At 37.0% G+C, this 12,585-nt stretch overlaps 1 protein-coding gene across 1 annotated transcript in view; it reads left to right on the top strand.

Moving 5' to 3' along the window:
* The window catches only part of REL (REL proto-oncogene, NF-kB subunit), a gene marked incomplete at its 3' end in the record, with an annotated part of 36,407 nt that extends 24,536 nt beyond the window's left edge, over positions 1–11,871 (top strand). The window contains exons 5-10 of the mRNA XM_079720922.1: positions 7,085–7,225; positions 8,357–8,461; positions 8,572–8,784; positions 9,363–9,431; positions 9,905–9,976; positions 11,081–11,871. Of these exons, the coding sequence (XP_079577048.1) occupies positions 7,085–7,225; positions 8,357–8,461; positions 8,572–8,784; positions 9,363–9,431; positions 9,905–9,976; positions 11,081–11,871 (1,391 nt within the window). The remainder of the gene's footprint in view (positions 1–7,084; positions 7,226–8,356; positions 8,462–8,571; positions 8,785–9,362; positions 9,432–9,904; positions 9,977–11,080) is intronic.
* Between the last annotated feature and the right edge of the window lie 714 nt (positions 11,872–12,585).

Raw genomic sequence — 12,585 nt, 5'->3', positions numbered from 1 at the left:
GAAAAGTCACATCTCTAGAGCTAGTAGGTGTTATAATTGATTTAAAAAATTTAATCCCTACTTTGAAAACAAATAAATCATGATCATATCTTTTTGATAAAAATGAAATTCTTATTGCATATACGCTGCTTTTAGGACTAAGGAGTGACATTTATTGCTAAAGATAGATTAAGGAGAATAATTATTACCTTGTATGTATCTTTTTGATCAAGTATAAATGGAAATTTTAAACTAGTTTAAGAGAAATTTAAGAGAATTTGCTTGGTCTCGTGCTTTCTTTTGCTAGATTTTGCAACTATCATTTTTCACATTGCAGAATTTTTAAAATAAGACATTCTGTATCATGCTATATATTTAAAAGCCTACTGCAAGCATTATCTAAGTGGAGGAAACATCCGAAGCATTCACTTTAAAGTTAGGAATGAGAAAAGGATGTGCACTCTTGCCACTTCTGTTCCACATTGTACTGGAGATTGTAGCCAGTGCACAGAGCTGATCAAAAATGAAGAAATAAAACTGTAATTATTGGAAGCTATTATTTACAGTGAACACTCAAAAGGATATACAGATTATTAATATAATGTTTAAAAGGGTGAATGCATGTACAATTAACATACAAAATTCAGTTACATTTCTATACATCAGCAGCAAATAATTAAAGAAAATATTGTCAGAAAATATAAAATACCTAGCAACAACTCTAAGAAATGATGATCAAGATTTCTTTAGAGAAAATTATAAAATTTTATTATGAGATAATAGAGAACACCTAAATAGATGGAGAGGTATATCATGTTCTTTAATATCAATATTATAAACATTGCATTTTTTCCCAAATTGATATACTGGTTCAGTGAAATTCCAAACAACTCCCAACAAGATTTTTCACTAAATGTGATAAGATGATTCTGAACAGGAAAAGGAGGATAATTTATAGAGGAGTAATAGTGATGAAAAACTGACCTTATCAGATATTAGGGTTTATTATGAAGAAATACTTATGAGATATTAGGGTTTATTATGAATAAGTACTAATTAAGTAATATTGGGGTAACAATAGACAAATTGACCAGTGGAGTAAAATTGAGAGCCCAGAAACAGACTTAAGAAAATATGAAACTTTAGTAAATGACAGTGGTGGCATGTTAGATCAAGAGAGAGGGAGGAAATATTTGATAAGCAAAGCTGGAAAAAATGATTATTTAAGTTGGATTCCCTACCTCTTGCCATATATAAAAATCAGCTTTCAAATGGATTAAAGACTTTAATGTAAATCAGCACTTCGAAAACTCTTAGTATAAAATATTGGTAAATAGATTTTAGTCCTTGGCTTATATAGAAAGACAAGACACAAAGTGTTTTCTATAAAACAGTTGATAAATTTGATGGTGTTTAAAATTTCAGTTTACTGTATTTTTCAGTTCTAGAATTTTGGTTCCTTTTCCAATAGGTTCAAGTACTCTACTAAACTCCCAATATTGTCTTTAACTCCTTACATATATTAAGTGTAGTTATTTTAAATCATGTATCTGAAAACTTCATTATTTGGAACCTTTGTGGTCTGTTTCTATAGTCTGTTGTTTTTCTTTTCTTTAAAAAAAATTACTTTGTCTCTTCTTATGCCTGCTTATTTAAAATAGAATACCAGTCATCCTATATGCAAAGTTGTTTAGGTCTAGGGTGTTTTCGCCCTTCAGAAGACTTTCTTGTGGTGGGTGGCTAGTCACACTAGCAGTCCCAGATCATCTAAAATTAGTGAATGATTTAGGTGAGGTCTGGTATCTCTGCATCCAGTTCACACTTACTCCTAGGGTATAGCTCCTCCAGAGCCCCAACCAAAGCACTGGGCATTTATCAGATTCTCCATCCTTAGCAGACCCTGAACTCCTTTATTTTTTGCCTGTAGTCTATTGAGAGTTCAACTCGATTTCTCATCCTCTTAGCTACCTCTTACAAAATTGGCAAGCTGTATCTGGAAAAAAGAGTCCTCTTATTCTGAACTTACCTCTCTGGGTTTTTGTGATGTTGTGATTTATAATAAATATATCTTCATTCCCATTCCTGGTTTATTAACGAGTTTATTTTTCTTTCATGTGCTATTTTAAAAGATTTTAAATAAACTTTTCTTGAGGTCTCATTTATATACGGTAGGATCCACCCAGATATATGTAACACCACCACAATCAAGATAAGGAATATTTCTACTACCGCCACTATTACCACAAAATTTCCTTGTCCACTTACCGGTCAATTCCCTCTCCCATCTCTGGCTCCAGTCAGCTATTAATTTGCTTTCTGTTGCCATCAGTTAATCTTTTCTAGAATTTTCATATAAATGGATCATGTGGTATATATTTTATATCTAGTTCCTTTTGCTCACATAATGTTTTCGAGATGTATACATGTTTGTGTATATATCCATAGTTCTTTTTTATTGTATAGCTGTCACAGTTTATCCATTCACATAGGTTTGTTTTTAAACTTGTCAATTTATTTTTGTGTTTATTGATTACTCATCTTTGGAATTGGGAAACATTAATGTCTTCAACTCTAAATTTATAATGCTATAAAAAATTATTTTGAAGAGGTAGATCTCTCATTGCCTACCTAATTGTGCCAGGAGAGTATGCTGCTGTGGTACAGGTGTTTGTATCATAACATTTGACCTTTTAGTTGTACAAATATGTTTTTGTAGCCTCTTTGAAATGCTAGGCTTAAGATTGCTGATAATGGAATAATTTTTTTTTTTTTTTTTTTTTAGGTACGCGGGCCTCTCACTGTTGTGGCCTCTCCCGTTGCAGAGCACAGGCTCCGGACGTGCAGGCTCAGCAGCCATGGCTCACGGGCCCAGCTGCTCTGCAGCATGTGGGATCTTCCCAGACCGGGGCACGAACCCGTATCCCCTGAATCGGCAGGTGGACTCTCAACCACTGCGCCACCAGGGAAGCCCTGGAATAATTTTTAATGTTGTGATAGCTACTGAGTATAGTTTAAAATAAAAACAGTCAAAAGTACATTTGGAGGGCTTCCTTAGTGGTGCAGTGGTTGAGAGTCTGCCTGCCAATGCAGGGGACAGGGGTTCATGCCCCGGTCTGGGAAGATCCCACATGCCGCGGAGCGGCTAGGCCTGTGAGCCATGGCCGCTGAGTCTGCGCGTCCGGAGCCTGTGCTCTGCAACGGGAGAGGCCACAACAGTGAGAGGCCCACGTACCGCAAAAAAAAAAGTACATTTGGAGGTTCCTTAAAAAACTAAAAAATAGAACTACCATATGACCCAACAATCCCATTACTGGGCATATACCTTGAGAAAACCATAATTCAAAAAGAGTCATGTACCAAAATGTTAAGTATGGAAACACAAAAGACCCCGAATAGCCAAAGTATTCTTGAGAATGAAAAACGGAGATGGAGGAATCAGGCTCCCTGACTTCAGACTATACTACAAAGCTACAGTAATCAAGACAGTATGGTACTGGCACAAAAACAGAAAGATAGATCAGTGGAACAGGATAGAAAGCCCAGAGATAAACCCATGCACATATGGTCACCTTATCTTTGATAAAGGAGGCAGGAATGTACAGTGGAGAAAGGACAGCCTCTTCAATAAGTGGTGCTGGGAAAACTGGACAGGTACATGTAAAAGTATGAGATTAGAACACTCCCTAACACCATACACAAAAATAAGCTCAAGATGGATTAAAGACCTAAACATAAGGCCAGAAACTATCAAACTCTTAGAGGAAAACATAGGCAGAACACTCTATGACATAAATCACAGCAAGATCCTTTTTGACCCATCTCCTAGAGAAATGGAAATAAAAACAAAAATAAACAAATGGGACCTAATGAAACTTAAAAGCTTTTGCACAGCAAAGGAAACCATAAACAAGACCAAAAGACAACCCTCAGAATGGGAGAAAATATTTGCAAATGAAGCAACTGGCAAAGGATTAATCTCCAAAATTTATAAGCAGCTCATGCAGCTCAATAACAGAAAAACAAACAACCCAATCCAAAAATGGGCAGAAGACCTACATAGACATTTCTCCAAAGAAGATATACAGATTGCCAACAAACACATGAAAGAATGCTCAACATCATTAATCATTAGAGAAATGCAAATCAAAACTACAATGAGATATCATCTCACACCAGTCAGAATGGCCATCATCAAAAAATCTAGAAACAATAAATGCTGGAGAGGGTGTGGAGAAAAGGGAACACTCTTGCACTGCTGATGGGAACGTGAATTGGTATAGCCACTATGGAGAACAGTATGGAGGTTCCTTAAAAAACCACAAATAGAACTACCATATGACCCAGCAATCCCACTACTGGGCATATACCCTGAGAAAACCATAATTCAAAAAGAGTCATGTACCAAAATGTTCATTGCAGCTCTATTTACAATAGCCAGGAGATGGAAGCAGCCTAAGTGTCCATCATGGGATGAATGGATAAAGAAGATGTTGCACATATATACAATGGAATATTACTCAGCCATAAAAAGAAATGAAATTGAGTTATTTGTAGTGAGGTGGATGGACCTAGAGTCTGTCATACAGAGTGAAGTAAGTCAGAAAGAGAAAGACAAATACTGTATGCTAACACATATATATGGAATCTAAGAAAAGTAATGTGATGAATAACCTAGGGGTAAGATGGGAATAAAGACACAGACCTACTAGAAAATGGACTTGAGGATATGGGGAGGGGGAAGGGTAAGCTGTGACAAAGTGAGAGAGTGGCATGGACATATATACACTACCAAACGTAAAATGGATAGCTCGTGGGAAGCAGCTGCATAGCACAGGGAGATTGGCTCGGTGCTTTGTGACCACCTGGAGGGGTGGGAGGGAGGGAGACGAGAGAGGGAGGAGATATGGGAACATGTGTATGTGTAACTGATTCACTTTGTTATAAAGCAGAAACTAATACACTATTGTAAAGCAATTATACTCCAATAAAGATGTAAAAAAAAAAGATGTTCAAAGAAAATAAATAAATAAATGTATGTATGTATGTATGTAATAGGACTAAATACTCCAAGTAAAAGATCAATATTATCAGACTAGATTTTTTTTTAAAAAGTACATTGTCATTTTTATTAGTTATTGCTAATTGTAAGACTAAAGAATTGGGGTTTTGAGGCTTCCCTGGTGGTGCAGTGGTTAAGAATCCGCCTGCCAATGCAGGGGACACGGGTTCAAGCCCTGGTCTGGGAAGCCCTGGTCTGCACATGCCGCGGAGCAGCTAAACCCGTGTGCCACAACTACTGAGCCTGCGCTCTAGAGCCCACGAACCACTACTGAGCTCGCGTGCCACAACTGCTGAAGCCCGCGTGCCTAGAGCCCATGCTCCACAACAAGAGAAGCCACTGAAATGAGAAGCCCGCACACTGCAACGAAGAGTGGCCCCCGCTCGCCGCAACTAGAGAAAGCCCATGTGCAGCAACGAAGACCCAACACAGCCAAAAATAAATAAATTAATTAATTTAAAAAAAAAGAATTGGGGTTTTAACTTTTCAAATTTAGTGTTTCAAATTTCAGTACTTTCTGAAAACTGAAAGTGTTCGTATAATTTAATATGTGTATTTCATGATTTTTAAAAATATGGCTATGTTAGTTATGGTTGATTGCTGCACCTTATAGTATCTTTGAAAAGGCAGTAATATTCTCCTTTGGAACTGGATTTCTTTTAAATAGCAATTTAACAAACTGTCATTATATTATATTCTGTAATAAAGAATGGTTAAAAACTTTTTTTTCAGAACTGTAAAATTTTCCTGCTGTAGCTTTTTTTTTTTTTTTTAAGCAAACCTAGTTTCCACATAAAATTTCTTATGGAAACTAGCTGACTTACCTCCTCTAGTATCCTCTTGGTATTTAATCCCTAAAATATTGATCTAAGTTTTTGTAGATATTCCTGTGTATGTCATTTTTATGCAAAACATATGTAAAATTTTCTAATAGAGTTCAGTTTTTAAGAGCATAGGCTCTGGATTCAATGGCCTGAGTTTGAATTCTTCTGTGCCACTTCTTAGCTGTGAAATGTTGGACAAGTAATTTAATTTTTTTATTATTATTATTTTTTTGTTTTTGTTTTTTTTTGTTTTTTGCGGTACGCGGGCTTCTCACTGCTGTGGCCTCTCCCGTTGCGGAGCACAGGCTCTGGACGTGCAGGCTCAGCGGCCATGGCTCACGGGCCCAGCCGCTCCGCGGCATGTGGGATCTTCCCAGACCGGGGCACGAACCCGCGTCCCCTGCATCGGCAGGCGGACTCGCAACCACTGCGCCACCAGGGAAGCCCTATTATTATTATTTTTAATAAATGTATTTATGTTGGCTGCGTTGCTGCATGAGGGCTTTCTCTAGTTGCGGCGAGCGGGGGCTACTCTTCGTTGTGGTGCACAGGCTTCTCATTGCGGTGGCTTCTCTTGTTGTGGAGCACAGGCTCTAGGCTCACGGGCTTCAGTAGTTGTGGCTCACGGGCTCTAGAACGCAGGCTCAGTAGTTGTGGTGCATGGGCTTAGTTGCTCCGCAGCATGTGGGATCTCCCCAGACCAGGGATCGAACCTGTGTTTCCTGCATTGGCAGGCGGATTCTTAACCACTGCGCCACCTGGGAAGTCCCAATTTCATTTCTTTAAAATCAGTTCCTCATCTGTAAAATGGAGTAATTCTTATGTAGATTTTGGAGATAATTTACAGAGTCCTTAATACATGACTGGACTAAATACATATTTGTTGAATTAATGAATGAATGCCTATTCTCTATTGTGTATAACCTGCAACCATTTTTGTAAAAATTTGATTTATGTCAATTTTGGATTCTGCTCTAAATTTCACATGACTGGGGTAGTTACTTCCTGACCATGGTCATAACTTAACAAATTATGTTGGATAGTGACTATATGATGAAAAGGATTAAAGGCAGTCTTGAGATTATGTACCATTCTATTTTTGTTAGGACAGATTTGGATGCTACTAAAGGTTATAGGCTATATTGGGCAGGGAGGAGGACTTAGCAGGATTTTAGTTCTATGTGACTATTCTGTATTCTTAAAAAAAAAATGTACTTTTCAGTCCCTGAGCAACAGCTGCTTGATATTGAAGACTGTGACCTCAATGTGGTGAGATTATGTTTTCAAGTTTTCCTCCCTGACGAACGTGGTAATTTGACAACTGCTCTACCTCCTATTGTCTCTAACCCAATTTATGACAACCGTAAGTAATTTATTTTCTTGTATTTGTAGCCTTAGCTCTTTAAAATGATTTTTAAAAGTATTTTTGTAATTAGAAAAAGAGTGTTCATTATAGGAAAAATTCAAACATTACGGGGTAGGTGTTATCTATCTGAAGTAGATAATGAGGAGAGTAAACCTCCTATACATCTCATCCTCCAAAGATATTTCACCGGTTTCTTCTTCATGTATATAGAAATACCTTGTTTCATCATCATCACCATCATTCACACAATATATTTTTGGCAACTTTTTGAAAAATCGTCATTGATTTTTTTTTAAACTTTTTTTTTTCTCCTCTTAGCAACATATCTTGAACCTCTTTACCTTTCAGGTACCTTACTCTTTTCGGTAGCTGTATATTTCCTTATATCATAATTTAACTAAATCATTATCCTATTACAAGACATTTGGTTTGTTTCCTTCTCAATTCTTTTCTTTTGCTTTAGCAAATTGTTCTGCAATAAATATCCCACATGTGCATATCTTGTGCAAATGTCTCTAGCATAAATTTGTAGAAGTAGAAATGTTGGCAAATGCTAGATCAAAGGATATGGATATTTATAGTGTTAAAAGATTATGAAATTGCCCTCAAATATTTGTGTGTTTGTGTACTCATATATGCACCCACCAGTGGTGTATGACTATACCAGTTTTGCATGTAGAAGGATAGTGGGACATAGAACTATAAAGGTAAATCAGAATATCCTCATCATGGAGAGCTTTGAATGCCAGGGAATTATTGGAATAATGTTGACCAGATAATAGGAAGCATGAAAACTGCATTGCCACAGGGTTGTGGTCATGATTTAAAAAGATTAATCTGATGACAGTGTATAGGATGGATTGGACGAATCAGAATTTAGAAGCAAGGAGATTTAATTAGAGGACATGTCATTGCCTAGAAATGAAGTCATAACACTCTAAACCAGGGTAATGCGCTTAAGAAAAGAAAGGGACAGATGTGGATGATTAAGGTATTGAGTGCCCTTAATTTATTTATACTCTAAAGCTTTTATCTATCCTGTAAGTTGTTTTCCTAAAATTCTCCATCAGAAAGGAATAAGACATATTACTAAGGTAGCAACCCATTAAAAATATCCTTTATATTTAGGTGCTCCTAATACTGCAGAATTAAGGATTTGTCGTGTAAACAAGAACTGTGGAAGTGTCAGAGGAGGAGATGAAATATTTCTACTCTGTGACAAAGTTCAGAAAGGTATTTTTTTGTTTTTTTTTTGTTTGTTTCATTGAATTCAGAATATATTTTAGATTGATAGATACATTTTACTTTCTTTTCCCATTGTTACTTGCTTTCGTATTCACTAGATGACATAGAAGTTCGGTTTGTGTTGAATGATTGGGAAGCAAAAGGTATCTTTTCACAAGCTGATGTACACCGTCAAGTAGCCATTGTTTTCAAGACTCCACCATATTGCAAAGCTATAATGGAACCGGTAACAGTAAAAATGCAGTTGCGAAGACCTTCTGACCAGGAAGTTAGTGAACCTATGGATTTTAGATATCTGCCAGACGAAAAAGGTATGACTTTTTCATGGTAATGTTTTATATATTTCTTGAAGTTAGTCCTGCTAAGAACATTTTCTTGTAAGATACACTTGAATACAATTGTGTTTATTCATAATTTATGTTTCTTTTCCTGAAAGTTTTTGGTTGATTTTTGACTGATCTTTGTGCTCTTTGAATCTCTTCCTTAGGAAGGTATCTGGAATAATTTCAAAGTATCTAAACTGTTTATCAAAATTTGTTTTACATTTGAGATTCTGTTTTGGTCCTTATTGTGCCCTCTTGATAGACGGCATACTTGCCACTCAGAAAGTAGTCTCCATTTTGGTCCTTATCTGCCATTACTGCATTAATTGACATTGGTGACTTGTAGGTGTTATAAGAAAACAAGATGAATATTATAAACTATTTTTTACTAAGAAAAATATCCTTTATTACTGACTTGGGATGTAGTTTGTGACACTTATAAATCCATCTTATGTACATTTATTTAAAGCATTTTCTATGTAGGAGTAAAACATCTGTATATTTATTAAAGGAGAGGAAGCATAATCCCATGATGAATCACATTTTCTCGGTTTCTTTCTAAACAGATACATATGGCAATAAAGCAAAGAAACAAAAAACAACTCTACTTTTCCAGAAACTGTGGCAGGATTGTGGTAAGAATATTTTGTCATTGTTGTTTTTAATAAATTTATTTATTTATTTTTGGCTGCATTTGTCTTCGTTGCTGCCCGCTGGCTTTCTCTAGTTACGGCGAGCGGGGGCTACTCTTCGTTGCAGTGCGCGGGCTTCTCATTGCAGTGGCTTCTCTTGTTGCAGAGCACGGCCTCTAGGTGCACAGGCTTCAGTAGTTGTGGCACGCAGGCTCCGTAGTCGTGGCGCATGGGCTTATTTGCTCCACGGCATGTGGGATCTTCCCGGACCAGGGCTTGAACCTGTGTCCCCTGCTTTGACAGGTGGCTTCTTCACCACTGCTCCACTAGGGAAGTCCCTGAACATTTTGGATTGATTTGTATTTAAGTAAATTTGTTTTGTTTTGTTTTGCTTTGCTTTATTCAGTTTTTCAAATTTTAACTGATATACTGTTGTTTTTCAAATTACATTTAATAATGGAAAAAATTTATCATAGGAGTTAATTTTCCTGAAAGACCTAGACCTGGTCCCCTAGGATCAACTGGAGAAGGAAGATTCATCAAAAAAGGTATTTTATTCCCTATAGAGTATTCCTTGTGATTAGAGAGACCAGTGCTTTGCACAGTATATTGGAATTCCATTCTTAGGAATGAAAACTGCCTCTTTGATTTATTCCACTCCTACATATTTTTTATGCTATGAATATGGAATGAATTGATCTCAGCTTCCAAAAGACCTGTTGGCAACTATGATTATGTTTTGGGGATTTATTGTTTGAGAAATTACATTTCATTCATATGGTGGTAATTTTACTAATTACAGTGTGTCATGGAAGAAATGATTTCTATCTGGCCAGTTGCCTATCTTTATTTATTTATTTATTTGTAAAGTTTTACTGGAACACAGCTCATTTGATTGCATATTGTCTATGGCTGCTTTTCTTGTACTATAGCAGCAGAGTTGAGTAGTTCCAACAGAGGCTATATGGCCCACAAAGTCTAAAATATTTACTGTCTGGCCCTTTATGGAAAAAAAAGTTGCCAAATTCTGGTTTAGATCGTTCAACCATGGTTAATTAGAAGTCTTTTTTTCTTTTTACATTCTTAAATCAGAGCTTTTTCTTGGTTTAATATGTGCAGCAGTCATATAACATGTAAATAAATACAGACTCCTTCATTTTTTTCTGACTGGGAATTTTGTAGTACCTTAGAGTGAGTAGTATCTTAATATAGCTTGGAAATTTATGTAGATTTTTAAGCCATCCCTAATGAATGTTTCCTCCATCCCTCCATTTTCTCCTAAAGAGGAGAATATGAAATGATTTTGAATATTTAGAGGCCCATTAACTGAAATTCTGATATTTATCTTTCACATTTCAAAAATACCTTTATAGGGCCTCAGAAGCTAGATTTCCACGTTTAACTGGAGTGAAATTTTCAATGCCAAAGTAACTTACCAAAATTATTTTATAGGTATTTGTAAAACAATTAGTATTAAAGAATTCAATTTTGGACTCATAATAATTTTTAGTGCTATTTAACATTTCTATTTGAAGTGTTACATTGGTTTCCTTTAAAATTTTTTATGTGTTTATGTAATTTTAATTTAGAAGTAATGCTTTTTATAATTTTGTTCATTTCTATTTTGTACAAATACATTTCCTCCCCCACAGAACCAATCTTGTTTTCTTATGGTGCAGTTTTGACAGAAACGTCCGGGCCAGTTTCAAGCCAAGCAGAATCCTACTATTCCTCATCTGCGTCCATCTCAAGTGCATTGCCACATCATGCTTCAGCCATACCCCCAATGGTACCTCAGCCTTCTTCAAGCTGGTCATCAGTGGCCCATGCCACCTCACGTTCAGTCAATACAAATTCACTGAGTAGTTTTTCAACAGGGACACTTTCCTCTAATTCACAAGTTATCCCACCATTCCTGGATATGTCTGTTGTGAGTGATTTGAATGTGTCTAATGCTTGCATTTATAACAATACTAATGACATAGGCAGAATGGAAGCATCATCCGTGCCACCAGCTGACTTATATGGTATTTCTGATGCCAGCATGCTGCCCAATTGCCCTGTGAACATGATAACGCCCAGTAATGACAGCATGAGGGAGACTGATAATCCAAGACTTGTGAGCATGAATCTTGAAAATCCTGCCTGTACTTCAGTGTTAGACCCAAGAGACTTAAGACAGCTCCATCAGATGTCCTCTTCCAGTATGTCAGCAGTCGCCAGTTCTAGTACTACTGCTTTTGTTTCACAGTCAGAGGCATTTGAGGAATCTGACTTTAATTGTGCAGATAACAGTATGATAAATGAGTCAGGACCATCAAACGGTACTAATCCAAACAGTCATAGTTTTGTTCAAAATAGTCAGTATTCAGGTATTGGCACTATGCAGAATGAACAATTGAGTGACTCATTTGCATTTGAATTTTTTCAGGTTAACTTGTAAGATATAAATGGTGATTCAAGAATTAAATCCCTTTAAAGGTAACCCTTTTGATATTACCTTTATAAATGCAACATTATGTATTTCTCTAAGACTATACTACAGTATATCGTGGACCCTTGAACAACATGGGTTTGAACTGTGCGGGCAGGTCCAGTTAATACTCATATTTTCTTCACTAAATATGTAGTGCAGTACCACACGATTTGAGGTTGGTTGAATTCATGGATGCAGAAGACATTCCTGGAGACAGAGGGCCGACTGTACAGTTTTTTTTGTTTTGATTTTTTTTTGGCGATACGCAGGCCTCTCACTGTTGTGGCCTCTCCCGTTGTGGAGCACAGGCTCCGGAAGCACAGGCTCAGCGGCCATGGCTCACAGGCCCAGCCGCTCCGCGGCATGTGGGATCTTCCTGGACTGGGGCACGAACCCGTGTCCCCTGCATCGGCAGGCGGACTCTCAGCCACTGTGCCACCAGGGAAGCCCGACTGTACAGTTTTAAACACAGATTTTTCACTGCACGGAGCGTCTGCACTGCAACCCCCGTGTTGTTCAAGGGTCAACTGTAATTATAACTTTAGGTATGTAGGGGATTCCTCTAACGGGCAATCTTGTCTTGGGAGCTTCTTGTTTTGCTGGCAGAGAATTTGTTGGGATATAAAAGATGAATGCTCAGTGCTTGAAGCTGCAGCTAAAAGAGAAGGATGAACTCATTTC

This window comes from Hyperoodon ampullatus (assembly GCF_949752795.1).
Source record: "Hyperoodon ampullatus genome assembly, chromosome: 15".
Classification (NCBI taxonomy): Eukaryota; Metazoa; Chordata; class Mammalia; order Artiodactyla; family Ziphiidae; genus Hyperoodon; species Hyperoodon ampullatus.
Note: the sequence above shows the minus strand (reverse complement) of the source record. Positions and strands in the feature narration are given on the sequence as shown.